The sequence below is a fragment of the Pygoscelis adeliae genome, unplaced genomic scaffold (genome assembly GCF_000699105.1).
Source record: "Pygoscelis adeliae isolate BGI_AS28 unplaced genomic scaffold, ASM69910v1 Scaffold113, whole genome shotgun sequence".
NCBI classification, from domain to species: domain Eukaryota; kingdom Metazoa; phylum Chordata; class Aves; order Sphenisciformes; family Spheniscidae; genus Pygoscelis; species Pygoscelis adeliae.
Window position 1 is genome coordinate 12,263,353 of NW_008825108.1, and position 16,547 is coordinate 12,279,899.

The 16,547-nt window shown below is 37.3% G+C and overlaps 1 protein-coding gene across 1 annotated transcript in view; it reads left to right on the forward strand.

Moving 5' to 3' along the window:
- The window catches only part of SLC38A2 (solute carrier family 38, member 2), a 19,038-nt gene extending 3,464 nt beyond the window's left edge, over positions 1-15,574 (forward strand). The window contains exons 2-15 of the mRNA XM_009327692.1: positions 259-357; positions 485-600; positions 3,755-3,828; positions 3,926-4,018; positions 4,214-4,295; positions 7,357-7,439; positions 8,475-8,533; positions 8,663-8,812; positions 9,586-9,665; positions 9,768-9,868; positions 10,213-10,337; positions 11,055-11,199; positions 11,316-11,413; positions 12,165-15,574. Coding sequence (XP_009325967.1) covers positions 259-357; positions 485-600; positions 3,755-3,828; positions 3,926-4,018; positions 4,214-4,295; positions 7,357-7,439; positions 8,475-8,533; positions 8,663-8,812; positions 9,586-9,665; positions 9,768-9,868; positions 10,213-10,337; positions 11,055-11,199; positions 11,316-11,413; positions 12,165-12,263 — 1,404 coding nt within the window. The 3' untranslated portion in view covers positions 12,264-15,574. The remainder of the gene's footprint in view (positions 1-258; positions 358-484; positions 601-3,754; positions 3,829-3,925; positions 4,019-4,213; positions 4,296-7,356; positions 7,440-8,474; positions 8,534-8,662; positions 8,813-9,585; positions 9,666-9,767; positions 9,869-10,212; positions 10,338-11,054; positions 11,200-11,315; positions 11,414-12,164) is intronic.
- Positions 15,575-16,547: the final 973 nt, after the last annotated feature.

Below are 16,547 nucleotides of genomic sequence, written 5' to 3' on the forward strand. Positions count from 1 at the left end.
GCGGGCGGCCGCAGCCCGCTTCAGCCCCGGTTTAAAACGCCGCCTCGGGTCTGGAGGTGTCGCCTGTGGACGTGCGTTGCAGAAGGACGGAAATGACTGTGGACGTAAACACGCGCAGTGCGTTGTGTGCTGGGCAGAACGGCAGGCGGGGTGGTTCTTTTTGGGTCGTTCCGTTGGTTCTCTCGCTTCCCCTTGAAGTGGGTTGGAAATGCTAAACGGGAAGTGAATATGCAGGTTGCCCGTGATAGTCACTAATGATGCAATGTTTTTTACAGCCACTATGCGGATATTGATCCGGAAAATCAAAATTTCTTGCTCGACTCCAATCTTGGAAAGAAGAAATACGAAACTCAGTATGTAAGTACACAGCAATAACGTTTCAAAAAACGAAAAAAAAAAAGCTTTCTTGCCAAACGCATGTTTGTTTTAATTCTGAAATAAGCAATAACTTTCTATTAATTATTACCTATCTCCCTTTTCTCAGCATCCGGGTACTACTTCCTTTGGAATGTCAGTGTTTAATCTGAGCAATGCAATTGTGGGTAGTGGCATCCTTGGTCTTTCTTATGCCATGGCTAACACTGGAATTGCTCTTTTTGTGTAAGTATCTTTCGGTTCATCAAAAAAAAATCTTTCTGCTGTGTAATTAATAGTGGAAAAATCCTTGATGTAAGAATATGACCTTTACAAAATACCCAGTCATTGCCGTAGGTGCAGAATTGCATTTTAGGATTTATGGCTTGTTTTAAGTTAAGAGATTGTGATACATTCAGAAAGACTTGCAAAAATTAAACAGATTCATTGCAAGTTCTGCAACCCACAAAACACTTTACAGTGAGTTTTCCTTTACTTAGCTGTAGTTTCTCCATGAATAACTGATAGACTTCCCTTGAAAATTCCATTATCCAAGTGGAAAAGAGAGGTGCTACTTAACAGGCTGAAGTCTGTATTAGCTTTTTCCTTCAGAGTTCATTGACTGAAATTAATGACCACAGAAACTTCTCAGTTAGTGGAAGTCATAATTGCAGAAAAAGTACAGGATCAGGCTGAGGAGAGTTAGAAGAAAAATGTAGGCGGAAGAGGATTATTTTATTTGTCTCTTGCAAGTGTGGCCGTGTCCACTCCTGAAAATTTCTGTGGCCCAGTCCTACCCATCAGGGACGTGGTCTCCTTTTCCTCAACTGATGTAGTCGTGCCTATAGAGGTACGACGTACTTACACCAATAAAGAAATCCTTTTTTGTTGCTACGCTTCTACTCAATTCAGGGAACTGGTTTCAGCTACACCTATAAAAATTGGTGTATTTTTATAGGTGTAGCTGCAAGGGAGGGCTGTGGAATAACCAGCGTATCTTTATTGGTATGTCTATATTGGCAAAAGCTTTCAGGTATAAGGCAAGACTACAGTAACGTAATTGGAAATGGCAGGAGGAAACAGTTCTGTACAGAGCTTCTAAATGTTTGGGGAAAGTACATTTTTCATATATTGGAGGCAGTTCAGCTCACACAACGTACAATATCAGTGACTCAGTGCAGATGGGAATCCATGGATATGTTTAAAGGAACTTTGTGTTTTTATCCTGGAAATAGATAAATGTGCTGAACGTTCAAGAACAAGTGAAGAGTAACGTTTAGTTTGAAATTTGCCTTCTCTGTTGCCAGATTTCCAGAAAGTTGTAAGTCACACTTACTTCCAGATATTTCACAGCGTATCAGGGTGGTGCTCAAGTTTCCTAAGGAAACTACCACTGTGTAAAGTTTTGATCTAAAGGATTTTATTTTAAATATATGGTGATTTGTTAATTTTATGTGAAGACTTTCACTTACTTAGATTATGCTAAACTGAATGAACGACTTAGCAGAATGCATTCAGAAAAGAGAGATACTTCATTTCTCTACACATCAGTTTCATGCTCTAAAGATGTTCTGCAGCACCTATAAGATAACCAGTGTAATGCACATTAGAACATCTCTGAGGAGAGGACGAAAAATTGAAGGCTAGATATTTGAACAGGTTTGCATGTAATGGGGGTCCTTTTTTCTGAAGAAAAAAATGTTCAGAACTGTCAATTTAACAATTGGGTGTTGAGGTCGTTTAGTTACCTTTCATTTCCAGATGCTGCATGCAGATCTATTTGCATTAGTACTGATTCAGAGATAAACTAGCTTGTTACCTTTCAAAACTTAGTGTAGTTTGTATAGTTCCAAGGCAGGAAAGCAGTCAATCACTGATGATACTGAGGATTTACGATGACGCTGAGGGCACTACAGACATCCTTTAATAACTAGGTTACAGATTCAGATCCAGATACAGTTGATTAAGGCAGTAAATTCTTCGGAGACTGTGTGGAGTCACTTGTGTCGGTGCTGTGACTTGTCACTTGTGGCAGCACTAAATAAATGAATGATACGGTCTGGAAGCCAGAAACTGAGTGAGCTTTGAGATGAGTTTGCTGACTGATCTTGTCAACACTCCAGGCAGCCGTTCGAGGTTAGGGCTGAGGGGTCCAGGATCTGTGCTGTTTTAATGAAATGTAACCCTTGCACATGTAGCTGACAGCTGAATTAAATCTTGGTTGATCTCTACCTGTCAGAAATACAGAGGTTTATTTGCGTGTATGTGTTGGTGTTGAATTGGCACAGTAACACAGGCTTCCTGGGTTCCTTGTACAGATCTGCGAAGCTTTTCTCAGATGTTCTTGTTTCCAGTTCTTTGTGCTGTGTTTACTAGTTTCGCCAACATTAAAAATGACACAAAAGGAAATGTAAAGAGTACTCTGGGAACTCTAAATGGAGCTTGCCGTTTTTGAGCAGATGTGCTGATTCTTAGGTTTTCTATAAGGCGGAATGCTTGTATTGGTATAAGAAAGGCTAGGGGTTTTTTGAATGTATTGTAATTTTCCACTGTGTTCTTCAGCAGCTGAGAAGTCCCCCCTAGTGTGCCACTCCAGGAATTGCATTTGTTGTGGGAGAGATTTGTTGTTGAGAGATCCAAATTTTAGATGTTGCAAATGTGCTTCTGGGAATTAATATATATTGCGTGTAAAAGCTGTGGGGAGGATAAATAAGCCACTAGTGATTCCCATGTGAGCACACGTGAAGAGTAACTTTTGAGCAAATAAAGTATTTCATTTTTTTTTTTAGTGACAATAAATATGTATTTCCATTTGAAGACACAGCTCTCAATACGTCTGAGTTTTCAGTCAGTTCTTTAAGGCTTTTGCAGTTTCATCTTTAGATAAAAAAAGACATAACACAGGTTTAAGCTGAAAAGCTGATTTGTTTAAGACCAAGAGATGATCTTCACTTTAGCTACAGTTAGTCACAACTGTAGATTCATGACACACTGTTGAACAAGGATAGGAAGACAGGAGAAACAGAGTTTCTTACAATAATACAAAACCATTCCCATTGATACTTTGTTAAGTTACTTGTATCAAATGTAGCCAGTTATAATGGCCTGACTCTTGCCGGTGCTTATGCCACCTTACACTGAATATAAGCGTTGTTTAAGCCTACACTAGAATTTCTCTGTATGCCAGTGAAATGCATTTTATTATAAAATCCTTTCTAAACTAGGCATTAATAGGGTTTTCAGAACACTTTTAGCCGGCCTTAGAATTGACAGTTTTTTCCCAGAAATTATTAATCATACTTTAATATGATTAATTTTTATGTTTGATCTGCCTTTATTTAATAAGGTTACAATAAATCATTTCTGGCTATTAAAAACTTGCATGTTTTTCCCCCCTCAGGATACTGCTGCTGTTTGTCTCAATATTTTCTTTGTACTCAGTGCATCTCCTTTTGAAGACTGCCAATGAAGGAGGTATGGCAAATTACTATTTTACAGACATATGGTATTTGTTTCATATGGTATCTTTGTGAAACACACCCTTCCAATGGGTTATTTTGTTTTCTTCTAGGATCTTTATTGTACGAACAGTTGGGAATGAAGGCGTTTGGTATGGCTGGAAAACTTGCTGCTTCTGGGTCAATTACAATGCAGAACATTGGAGGTGAGGACAAGATCTTAAAATGTCTGTACGGTCAATAGTAATTGTTCCCTACTTATTCTTGGAGACCTTTTTTTCACACAACATGTCTTCATTAACTGCTTGTGTTCAAGTGAAGTTATGAAACATGTTATGTGATTCTTGGATCTTGTGGCATATTCTATATTTGTAATGATCTATGATGTTATTCACCTACAGCTATGTCAAGCTACCTCTTCATAGTGAAATATGAGTTACCATTGGTCATCAAGACATTTATGAACATCGAAGAGACCACAGGGTAGGTGTTAGAACTCCTCATCAGAGAAACTATTAGGAGAAACAAATACGGAAACTGTATATATTTTTATATGAAGACCACCACGTTCGGTACACCATAGGGTAGCTTCTTACTCAGACAGAGATACAGTAAGTTTGCCCTTCCCCTGAGTGCTCCACTTCATTTAGATCCAGCCTGTCCTGGGAAAAGGGTAGAAAAATACAGGTATCGCATCATATTACAGAAAGCTGTTCTCTAAAGAACATCAGGTAAGTGTTAACATACGTACCAGTCAGTACATACTCTCGATAAGGAAAGGTAAATGTGGTTATGGTTGTTTGGGTTTTTTTTCTTACTGCATTCCAGCTGGTTTGGACTGATTATTTTGGTTTTCTAGTGTTAATATTGTGGGAAGTGATTAAATATAAGACTAAGGTGCAGTTATGTAATGAATGTCTTAAGGAATAGTTCTCAAAAAGACGTGGGGACTAAACATTGAACTAAAACAGAGTTTATATGCCCAAGACTAAAATGGTGGACGCATTGCTATTTAGCCCTGGAGACACCTTGACTCCATAGAGGCTTTCCTGCTTGGCTTTAAAAGTGGGTGCCTTGGGTAGGGTTCATTTTATCTAACCATACCATCTGAAAGTTAGATTTTGAGCTCATCATTATTCTGGTCTTTGTATAATCAGCGGAGAAAGGTGATCCTCTGTAGTGGTCAGGTCAGTGCACCTGGCTTAGACACCTGTTTTGGGCGTCTCCAGATTTATCATATCACTCTATATTGAGAGGGTGTGTAAAAACAGCTATCTAAAACAAGATGCCTGACTTCAGATGGATAGAGTTAAGTGCTATAAATCTCACTCTTCAGAGTTGTACTTCTGTGCCTTGTCCTGAAGTGTCCCAGTCTTGAGAGGGCTGAGCAGCTCAAGACTCCAACTTACACCTAAGCCTGAGTTCAGAAGGTAGGCATTTTTCTGCCTATGTTCCCCAAGGGGTTCAAGCCATTTGGGGTGTTCATACAGCTTGCTGATAGATATTGTCATGACAACAGTGCTAGCCATCTTCTTCTTTTTTTTTTTTTTTTTTTTTTTTTTTTTTTTAATGTACTCGAAGAATGCACCCACCCTATTTACTCAATATTGTAATGTTTACAAATTCTTTCCTGGGAAGGTTTGTTTCCCTACTTTGGCTGAATTCACGTCCTTATTTTCCACTTCTTAAGGAAGTCCCTGGAGTAGCCAGTGCTTACGAGGGGGCTTGGAGGCAAGTATTTTTAACTGTCCCATCTTCAGAGAAGAATTCAAAATCAGTTGCAGTTCAAGAGGGAAAGTTAAAAGCTGTGAATCTCACTGGATACAGCTGCTGCTCTGCAAATCTGGCAGACAAAATTCAGAAATTGAGATGTGTATCTTCAGTGTTTTCTTGTTGGCTGGTACTAGGTAGCTGTACGCTGATTTAAAGTAAATCTTTTCTCAGTGCTCTGGCAATTGTGGACCCCATTTAACTGACTCTCTCCATGCGTTGCTTAGGGCAGTCTGGGTGGCTACCATTGGCATGGATTCCACTCTGGCAGCCTGGTGCCTAAAATGTAAGCACTTAACCTCTTTAAATGTCCCAAAATAATGCTTAGTGTAGAAGAACATATTCTGGAATTCTGAGATGATATTACAAATACTAGCTCTATTATTAAAATTTGTTTAGCAATTTTTAAAATACTCGGTTGTATTTTAGAGCTGTGCAATCTCATTCTGTACTCTTCAGCACAGAAAAACTTTTAAGTCCTTGGTCTGAAAGTCGTGATGGCCTTCATGTGGTGCATGCACCATAACAGTGCACATTCTTATGACTGTATCAAATGCAAGGAATCTCTGTGCTGTGTTTTCTTTTAAATTCACCACAAGACTACTAAATTTTTAAAAAAAGGAACAAAAGGTACATGACATTAATGTCCTACACAGCTGAACTTTCTACAGTACATTTTTTACATTTAGTTAACCCAGATAAAACTGGAGAAAGAGTTGACCAAATTGTTTCTGCATTTACTACATAAATCCAGAGCAAGTCTGTTAAAGTTATTCCATATTTCAACTAGCATATATAGGTTTATAATTCAGCAATTGAGTTGGAATGCACAAATTTCCAATTGAGTCATTAATTTTTCTTTGTTGACCTAAATAGTAGACAATCCATTTTAAAATAAATACTGTTAGCTGATACCATAACAGGGTATAAAGTATTAATATTTGGGAATAAATGCTTAGTGTTACTTGAATTGCTTCAAGCATATAGGATGTTCCTGTAGGACAGATGAAGAAAGCAGTTACCCTGCCACGATTAAATACTCAAGTTTTTCTGCTAGTTCAGTGAAATTGCATTATATTTACACAGATCTAACTTTTCTGTGTTTCAAAGGAAGATGTTAATCTTCTAACACTCCAAAATGTTTTGTCAAAAGCTAGTTGCTGCTTCTTATGGAATACATGGCAAAAATGATCTGAAGGAAAAAATCTTCCGAGGTTCTTATCATAGTTTCCCTACTGAAAGGGACTAAACATGCCTCCAAGAGACTCCCAGTGCTTGTTGGAGTTTTCTCAGCCAGTGGGCTTGAGCTACTGCCTTAACTCCAGCCCTCACCTGTTTTTCTTTAACTCCCACAGGGTACCCAACAGAACTTTATTTCCATTAAAAGTGGATCACCACCCTGCTGGGGCCCTGCAATATTCTAATACATCTGGAGAGTTGGGAACCAACATTTAAGCAAATTACTATTTTCTTGTGATTGATCCCAGTTGACTTTTTTTCTGACCAGTCATTTACTTCCCTGTCTTCTGACTTTCAGATGTATATTAATTTTAGAAAAGGACACTAAAGGAAAGGCACAATGCAGGTTTGGGGTGAGATAAGAAGGTATTGTAGGTCCATATAGTAAGTTGAATGCTAATCCTTTGTGACATCAGGTACTACATTTTTTTAAGAAGCTATATGTTGTAGGAGGAGGTAAGAGTGAAGACTAAACTGCAAATGTTGTCATTTTTAAATACTTTGATTACTTACAAATATTACCTTTTTTCTACAGAGAATGGTATCTTAACGGTGACTATTTAGTCCTGCTGGTGTCTGTCATCCTCATTCTCCCCCTGTCCTTACTGAAAAATTTAGGTAAGCAGTAGAGTACAATCAAAATAAAAATGCATTGAAAATACTGTGGGGAAATGGGTTGATATGATGTTTGAGTCTTGAAGCACTATGTGACTTAACAGCTGTCTCCAAACTTGTCTCTTGGGGCTAATAAGTGTTCAGGTAATTGTTGTCAGTCTATTTAAAAAAATTAAAAAAAAAATCAAGAGAAGTATCTTAAGTTACAGATGCGTTTGTAGGAACGAAAGGACAGTAGATAGGGTAGCTTTAGAACAAGGCTCAACGGTAACTTTCTGTTTGTGTTCTTATCACAAAGTGACCTATTTTGGTCAGTAGTGAAATAGTGTAATACTGTTATTAGCTATCATATAACAGTCTCAAAAGAATAGGGATGCTAGCCCTGGACAGTTAAATTGTCTTTGCAATGTAAATAGAAGTCACCTTTTTCATTTTAGATCCCAAGCAGTAGCAGAATATTCATACCAGATGCTTTGTCCAAAATGGCTGTAATTCAGTGATACATGTGAATAATTCAGTTAACACACTACTTGTTCAGAGAATCCTGTAGTGGAACCTTACTAACAGAGAGTCTTGATGTGAAAAGTTCCTACTTTCTACGAATTAAGTGAATCAATAAAAACAGAAGGGAAAAGGCTAAGATATCTCATAGTGCGTTCTCTTAGAACTAATCTGATAATCATTCTTAGTATATAATAAACAATTCACATAGTTGTTGTTGGGGTTGTTATAACTTATAATACTGCAATACTATAACTATATAATTGTTATAAAAGTTGTTATAACTTTTTTTATAAGTTATAAAGTTTAATATCACAGACTCACTGAATGTACAGACCCTAATATGTCTTGGAGAACTTTCAGATCTGGATTGAAATTAGCGGAAAGTCAATGAATAATTAACTTGTTCTATGTAACACTAAGAAAATGGCAATCTAAAAGGATCACTGACAGAATATATTCTGTCATAATGTTATGACTTGAATGGTGTTTCTGTTTATTGTACCTTAGATTTTTTTTTATCTTTCTTAAACACAGGATATTTGGGCTATACCAGCGGCTTTTCCTTACTTTGCATGGTCTTCTTTCTGATTGTTGTAAGTATAATCTTGTAGACTTCCAGTGCTTGTAAAACTGCATTTCAAAGTGAAATTAAACACAGTTTCTGAAAAGTTTCACATACTGCATTAGTCAAAGTAACGATAAATACATGGCTTTATTTCTAGGTAATTTGGAAGATGTTTCAGATTCCTTGTCCTATGGACAGTGACATCATGAACATGACATTAATAAATGTGACACTGGCACCTTTCGTAGATGAAAACATAACAAGTGATGATGTGTGCAAGCCAAAATATTTCATCTTCAATTCACAGGTAACTGACTAAAAATCAGACTCTTGTTGAAAATAACTATGAGAGACTAAATACACAGCAGATAAATTGTTTTTTTTTCCTTCAAGTAATTGCCCAGTTGTAAACTTGGGACGTGTTAAGACTTTCTGTTCAAGTAGAGTTAGGCACTGTTCACCTCCTGTAGACTGGGTGTTTCAACACTCCAGATACACAGAAATTAGAGGAGCTTGAAGTGCCTGCCTGTGAGTGGCAATAAACGCACCTCATTCTTGAGCACAGCATTCCTCAAGCTTTCTCAAGTAAGTTAGTAAAGCATTTTAAAAAGTAGATTGCAGAAGATGAAGTAAATAGTAAAAGCATGCAAATGGGAAATGTATGCCAGGGTTTGGAATAGACTAAGTTCCCAGTCACAAAGTCTTGACTCTCATGAATGCTCCCAATTACAGTGTTGAATCTCCACACGTGGGGAAGAAGTATGTGTAATAGCCAATACCAAGATCAGGCTATAATGGCTTAAGCCAAAGAGATGCAGAATGTAACTCTGAATGCAATTACATTCGGCTTAGCATGGACTTCACTGAGATTTGAGAGTATTTGGTACCTCAGGGTCTGGGTTTAAGAAAATATGAACTTGTTTTAATTTTTGCCGAAGTTTCAGTTGTAAAGAATAACCAGTCTCTATCAAAAACTAAACTGATGCCGAAGTCAAAACTGAAAAATCTACTGATGAATTTTTTAATACTAAATCTGTAATACCTGTTGAGATACTTAAGAAAGATACTTTTGTTTTCCAGACTGTCTATGCTGTCCCAATCCTAACATTTTCTTTTGTCTGCCATCCTGCAATTCTTCCTATCTATGAAGAACTGAAAAGGTAAATGTTAGATACATGTCTGTAACTTCACTAAAGAAACATAAGTAGTACAAAACAGTATGTTCTCATTGTTAACAATGTTTCTTTTTCTCTTTCTTATAGCCGAAGCCGTAAAAGAATGATGAATGTGTCCTATGTATCTTTTTTTGCCATGTTCCTCATGTATTTATTGGCTGCTCTCTTTGGATACCTGACATTTTATGGTGAATATTGCCTTCTCTGCTTTCTTTTAAATGAATTACGTTCTGCAAAACCACAGTATTGTTTTTAAGTTAGAGCAAGCAAGCATTTACTATGGGTTCTAAATAAGTGCACGCCCAAAAGGAGATCAGTAGTAGAATTAGGCCCAAGGCACTGGATTAAAACTGGATTAAAACAGATTCAGCGCCTCCAAGTTATCCCTGTGTAAAATGGAGACGTGCTTACAGGAGCTGTTGAGACTTGCAATTCATATTGCTGTAGCTGTAAAATTTGCTTGGGATTTAGAGCAGAAGCAGTTTGAGAAGTATGTCAACTACATCTAGTTAAAACAGTGTTTTCTTTACAGGAAAAGTCGAACCAGAACTGCTTCATACCTACTCTGCTTATCTGGGTGCTGATATTCTTCTTCTCATTGTGCGTCTCGCTGTACTTATGGCTGTAACCCTTACTGTACCTGTAGTTATTTTCCCAGTAAGTAATACATTTTTTTTAATCTTACTACCATTTTTTTTTTTCATCACCTGTCCTGCTGCTGTCATTTACTGATTTGGCAACTCCCATTTATAGAATTTTTCTCTTAACTGGAAAAGGAAATTTATTCTAATAAGCTTGATGAAAAATCTGTATACTGTTAATTCAAATAAATTAAATAATTGGGCAACATTTACAAAGCAGTAGATAAAAATTCGTTCAGTTATATTGTTTCCCTGGTATGGTTTAATTGGGGGAGTGGAACAGATTTGCCCCTTTATAAAAGTTCTTGCACTGTTGTATTATCAGCTTACAAAAGTCAGTGTGTTTTTGTAAGTACACTGTGAACATGAATTCTAGGTGTATATTGTTGAGCAGCATCCTTAGATGTTATAAAAATCCCTGGAATTTATTTTTGTTAGAGATGGTTTTTCCTTGTGTTTTCTCCATTACTGGCTGTGCTTTGAAAATCTAAATCACTGAAAAGAGAAACAGACCAGAAATATAGAGCCTGCCTCTCAAGTGCAGGAAGTAAATATTTTAAAAAAAAAAAAAATTTACTTTCATGTCTTTTGACTTTTATTAAAATCTGAAGTGTTCAGGAAAATGATGTTAAAATACTTTCAGAAGGAAGGTCGAATTCAGGTGACAGTCACTGACTTCCACAATTGAAGACTAAATTGTCTTTTTCCCCCCCCCCACCCCCCTCTTCAAAAGATCCGCAGTTCCATTACCCAGCTGTTGTGGTCAGGGAAGGAGTTTAGATGGTGGCGTCACTGTTCCATTACAGTTGCTCTTCTGGCATTTACCAACGTGCTTGTTATCTTTGTCCCTACTATCCGAGACATCTTTGGATTCATTGGTAAGCATTTTCACGTCAGTTCAAGTAGTCTTTCAAATCTCAGAAAATGCAGTTCCGATCTAATTAAATTATATTACCTGTTTATGAATATTTATTTCTATGCTTTTTAAATACAGGTGCATCTGCGGCTGCCATGCTGATCTTTATACTTCCTTCTGCCTTCTATATCAAATTAGTGAAGAAGGAACCAATGAAGTCAGTGCAAAAGATTGGGGTATGTATAGACAAATATGTAATGATTACACTTGCTTACTAATTCAGAGCAAGAACTTTAGTTTCCTTCTTCACAATTTAAGAATTTTGAAGTCCTGGTGAAGGTAGTGAATTAGCATTTAATGTTATCTTAGTTTAACAGGTGGGAGTTGCATAGGTACTCAAAAACCTGAGGAGAGAGCCATCACAAGGCTCAGTTCACTTCAGTGACTTCTCTCACCCCCCAGCCCCCAGTCTCAACAATAGTTGGGTCATTCTGTTGCTGATAAGAACCAGATTTCAACAGATTACCCATAAGAGCTATGCTAAAAAAGTCTTGTTCTCCTGTAAATTTTCTTTCAAGACTTCTTTACATAATTTACCCCTTAAAGCTGACCCCCACCAATCATTTGGGTCATCCTGGCTGATCTTGGTGCTCTTACTGGTCTTGGACATACTGACTCAGAATCAGATCTTGGATATACTGAGTCAGAATCAAGTCAGCGCAGTGGCACAGCCTAACTGGTATCAGCGGCTACATTAATTTTCTTCAGTTGAGGTTGAGGTCTGCTTTATTGAAAATAAATGTACTTTTTTATTTGAAAAAGGACCCCAAGTATGAGAGAGATACGTAGCTCCTTATTGTTTACTGTGTTCTCTTGTCTGTTGTACTGTGTCCTCCATGAGCGATGGCATTTGTGCCATAAATGGGCATGACTTTATGGGTGTAGTAGCAGAAACTGAAATACTTCTTTTATGTTTTCTTTTTTCAGGCTGCGTTCTTCTTTCTAAGTGGTATACTTGTGATGACTGGGTGTATGACACTGATTATTCTAGATTGGACCCAGAATGTTGCATCTGATGGCCATTAACTGTCCTGATTTAATCTCTGATACTCCACTTCAAATGCCAGTGTTCACTCAGATACCTACTGAGAATGAAAATGAGCTATTCGGCTTCCTTTAAAATGCAGATTCTTTGTTGATGGTTCTTCTGATTGTAGAGTACCCGAACTCTGTCTTTAAGAAACTGTTCTGCATGATGGAAGTGGATATTAACATCAAACCACATGAGTGTCTGGCTGAAGGAAGTGACAACTTTATTCCATTCCAGAGAATGGACAGAACTCGCTGTAGACTTTTATCAAGCCATGTTTGGCTTTCGTCATTGTTACTTGGATATTTTGTTATTTTACTTGAATGTGCCTAATGGAACCATTTGATGTGAGAAAAGTCTTTAATTTACAGCAAAGTGTTTAAATAACCAATGAGAGAGAGAGAGAGAGAAACACTATTATTTTTTGTACCAAAAATTCTTATGGACCTCAAAAGCACTATTTTGACTTTAAGAAACATTTTTCTAAAAAGAATGAAAGAATAACATAGAAGAGCTCATAAAAATATTTAATCAGTGTCCTAAATTAAATCTAGTTTGCCTTTCTGTAGAGGCATAATTAGAAGAAATTTTATTTTAAAAAAATACTTCTAATGACCAAAACAGAAAATGAACTAATTAAAGTAAAAATTCTCTTAATTATAAATGCTTCCCATGAAATTCATTTAGTTCAAAGTAGAGTGAAAATAATCCTGAAAATCATTTGTCAGCTTACTTAAGTAACTACAGTTAACCTTAGTTCCCAAAAGTGGTGTGGAAACCCAAATTTCCAGGCTTTAAAAAACCCGCCCTTTAGAACGGGTGCGTTTGAGAAAAACGTAGCTAATCTAGAAATTGTAAAGATGGTGTTGACATTTCCCTTCTTGAGGTACTCAATAGTGCAATTGGGTAAAACAGGATTTGGGGGGTTTTGCTTTTTGGGGGGGGGGGGGTTTTTTTTTTTTTTCTGTTGTAGATACAAACTGAATGGCACTGGAGCATATCATGCCATTGGTATAAAACTCCCTCCTGGAGTTCTGTCTATTAATAAGGTTCATTGTCAGTTGTAGCAATGTCTGTTGGGGTTTTTTTTCTGTCCAATCTGTCTTGAAACACTCTGTAGGAAAACAAAAAGGTCCTAATGTAGTTTACTAGTTGTATAATATTCAAAAAGTGTACAGTATTTCTCAAATTACTCATCCATTATTGGATTTTGAATTACTTGACTATTCTGTTTCTGAGTCAAATCCACAAAATAACTGCACCAGTATTTCATGCTTGGTACAAACTCTCTTCGCATACGCAGCTGGGATTCCTCTTCCAATTTATACTGTATAGTAGTAGTAAAGATAACCTCATAGACTGGATAGTCATCTCATACTTGTTTGCTTCAGAAATAGGTAAGTTTCTTATGAGCCCTAGCTAGCTAGCTGATGAAACAGGTGCTGTATGGTTGTGATTAGCTGTTTTGTTTCTAGTGCATGTTTACTCTTTCATTCTTCTCCCAGGTTGAAGAGAAATAACACGTGTATAACAGCATACTTGGCTTATAAGAGGTTCTCAAACACAGCAATGTTGGGTACAAAAGCCTAGACAGAGGTTATTGATGAAATAATCATGGCAATGTGGTCAACTGTCTTCATCTGACATGATGCTTTAAAAATCTGAATTGCAAAGTTCCGCTTGGTCGTTGTGTCAGAGGGAACAAGTAAGGGCCTGTAATCCATTGATTAAACAGTGCCTGAGACTTTTTTGCTCTTGTAGAATTAATCGGGAACAAATCTGAACGATAGTCACTGTTTGGCAGATAATGTCAGTCCCTGCCCAGCCATTTAAAATCTATGAAAAAAAAAAAAATTGCAGGCATTTTGTATTGATACTCCTGCATGACTAAGTACTGGTCACCGAGTCTGTCGTGTAAAACTGTAATGAGAAGTTAGATTCCTCTTGTGTTGTTTGTGTTAGTAGTTCGGTGGTACTCAACTGGCAATTGACGATCCTGGAGTGGGCACTGACCAGCGCTCCGTAGGTACTTCTCTGCCTCAGGTACTGTACATCCATGGCTAACTATCCTGTGTTACCTGATCTCCACGGAAGTGCTGAGCGTGTGCCTCCTTGGTACTTTGGCAGCTTTTCTTCTTCCTCTCCGCAAACGTGGAAAGGGGGAAGAGGATTAAAATGTTGTCTGCCTTTGAGCAATTTGTAGCACATAAGGGATGAACTGCTGCCCTTGGCAGCATTTTAAAAAAAAAAAAAAAGAAAGGAAGCGAGAAATAGCCTCCTTTCTCTCAGTAACCACAGAAGAGGAAGGAGGTGTAAATGAGAAGTTAGTACACACTCCTCAGCAGCCAGAGAGGAGGAAGATTTTTTGTGATGACGCCTCATGATATATCATACGTGTCACTTAATTCTCTGACTGTAGCAATTTCCAGTTTTTACATTGTGTGTTAGATTGTTTGATGGCTGGCGGGCGCTTTACCTGCAACAGTTGAGTTCCACTTGGCTGGGTTGATTTCCAACATATGATTTGTTTAATTACATTTTTTTTTCAAACCTGTCTGCTTAAAGTTACCTAAGTTACAAACCACCCAAAAGAGCAGCTTCAGTATTAAACCACTGTTTTGTCACCTCAGTTAGACATTACTGTCTTCCATGATATTTCAGTCATAAGTGTAACATGTTATTTATAAAACATTAATCCATTAAAACTAAACCTATTTTTCAATATTTATGATAGTCTATGTACATAAATTGTATGTGTGTATATACTGTAAGTATAATGTATATAATGTAGGTTTGGAATCCGGGATTTATGTATATATTCCTCTCTCATTACTGATTGTTACATCATTTCAAGGAGTTGTTCATGTTGTACATCTGTACAACTGTCAAAGGAAAGATTCTTCTACAACAAAATGTAATGCCTACAAAAATGGAACAACTGTGTTACGCCTAAGGTGTGTAAGAAAACACTAAGATTGTATTTATTACAAATGTATATGTTGCAATAAACACAGGAGTCACTTGGGTCCATAAAAAGCATCGTTCAGGTTCGTGTATACTTTCCCTCTAAAATTTACCATGGATGTTACGATCTCCTGAATGCAGCAACTTAACAACTTCGGCGATCTAACCTATTTGTTAGGCCACCAAATTCAGGCATCCTACGGTACATCCGTGTACATATGTACATATCCACTGTATTGTTAGAGGCCAACGGTCTAGCTACAGTTGGCAGGGAGTGCAACACAGTTTCAATGAAACATTGTATGTTTGTTTTAATTGAAATAAATAAATAGGTAATCCTAAACTATGTTGTGGTGGTTTTTGGGGGGAGGCATTTGAAGGATTTTCTTTAAAGACGATACTAAAAGTCTATCTTTAATTTCATGCACTTTTCAGGAAGGGGGGGGAAAAAAAGGAAAAATAGCATACGACTAAGTCCACAATTTATGACACTAACAAGAGTAAACAGAACAAGTCTGGACATCAAAGAAAACGAGATTAAATATTGCAAGGAACCTGTATTATGTCATATTTTGCACTACAGGCATATCTGGAGACAAGACTCGATGTGTTAGATCTTGTGTAAGTGTAATAAATGAGTGAGTTCTTGCCAAAATCCTATGCCGTTTCCCTGCAACTGAATCTCCAGGAGAAGAACAACTGCTTCTGTAAAAATTTTCAAAACTGCTGCATCTGTTTCACTTGTGTTTTAGCAATTGGATACAAGCCGGGTGCGGCATACCGGTTCTATAGTTCTCCAGAAATCTATATCAGTTCATACAAATCTTTATCATTCCCAAATACTAAGAATTGGGTGTGAGAGACGGTGTAGGTGTAACTGTGTGTTATGTATACGACCAAACACTATATGAAAGGAATATTAAAGAGGCAGAGTTAAGTACCCTGAAATTAGGGAATCCTCAATTAAGGTTGCTTTAATTACATGATTGCATAGTATTTTTCGCTGGAACCCCCACTGAGTAGCCATCCATTTTATTTTTTTTATCACATTTTCTGTGTGTTTGTAATGTATTTGCTCAAAGTCCAAAGCCCATCCTGATGAGGGATGAACGTCCTCATTTCTCTCTACTTCTCATTTTAATGTTGTCTTTGTGAAACACAAATGATTACTCGTTTTCACAATGTTGCAGACCTGTAAGAAGGTGTTAATCAGTCTGCACAGCTGGGGACCTGAAGTGTGGAGAGGCAGCACTGTGAAGCAGCCAGGCATTTGAGTCCACAATTTAATGTCCTGCACTTGCTTCTTTTATATTTCA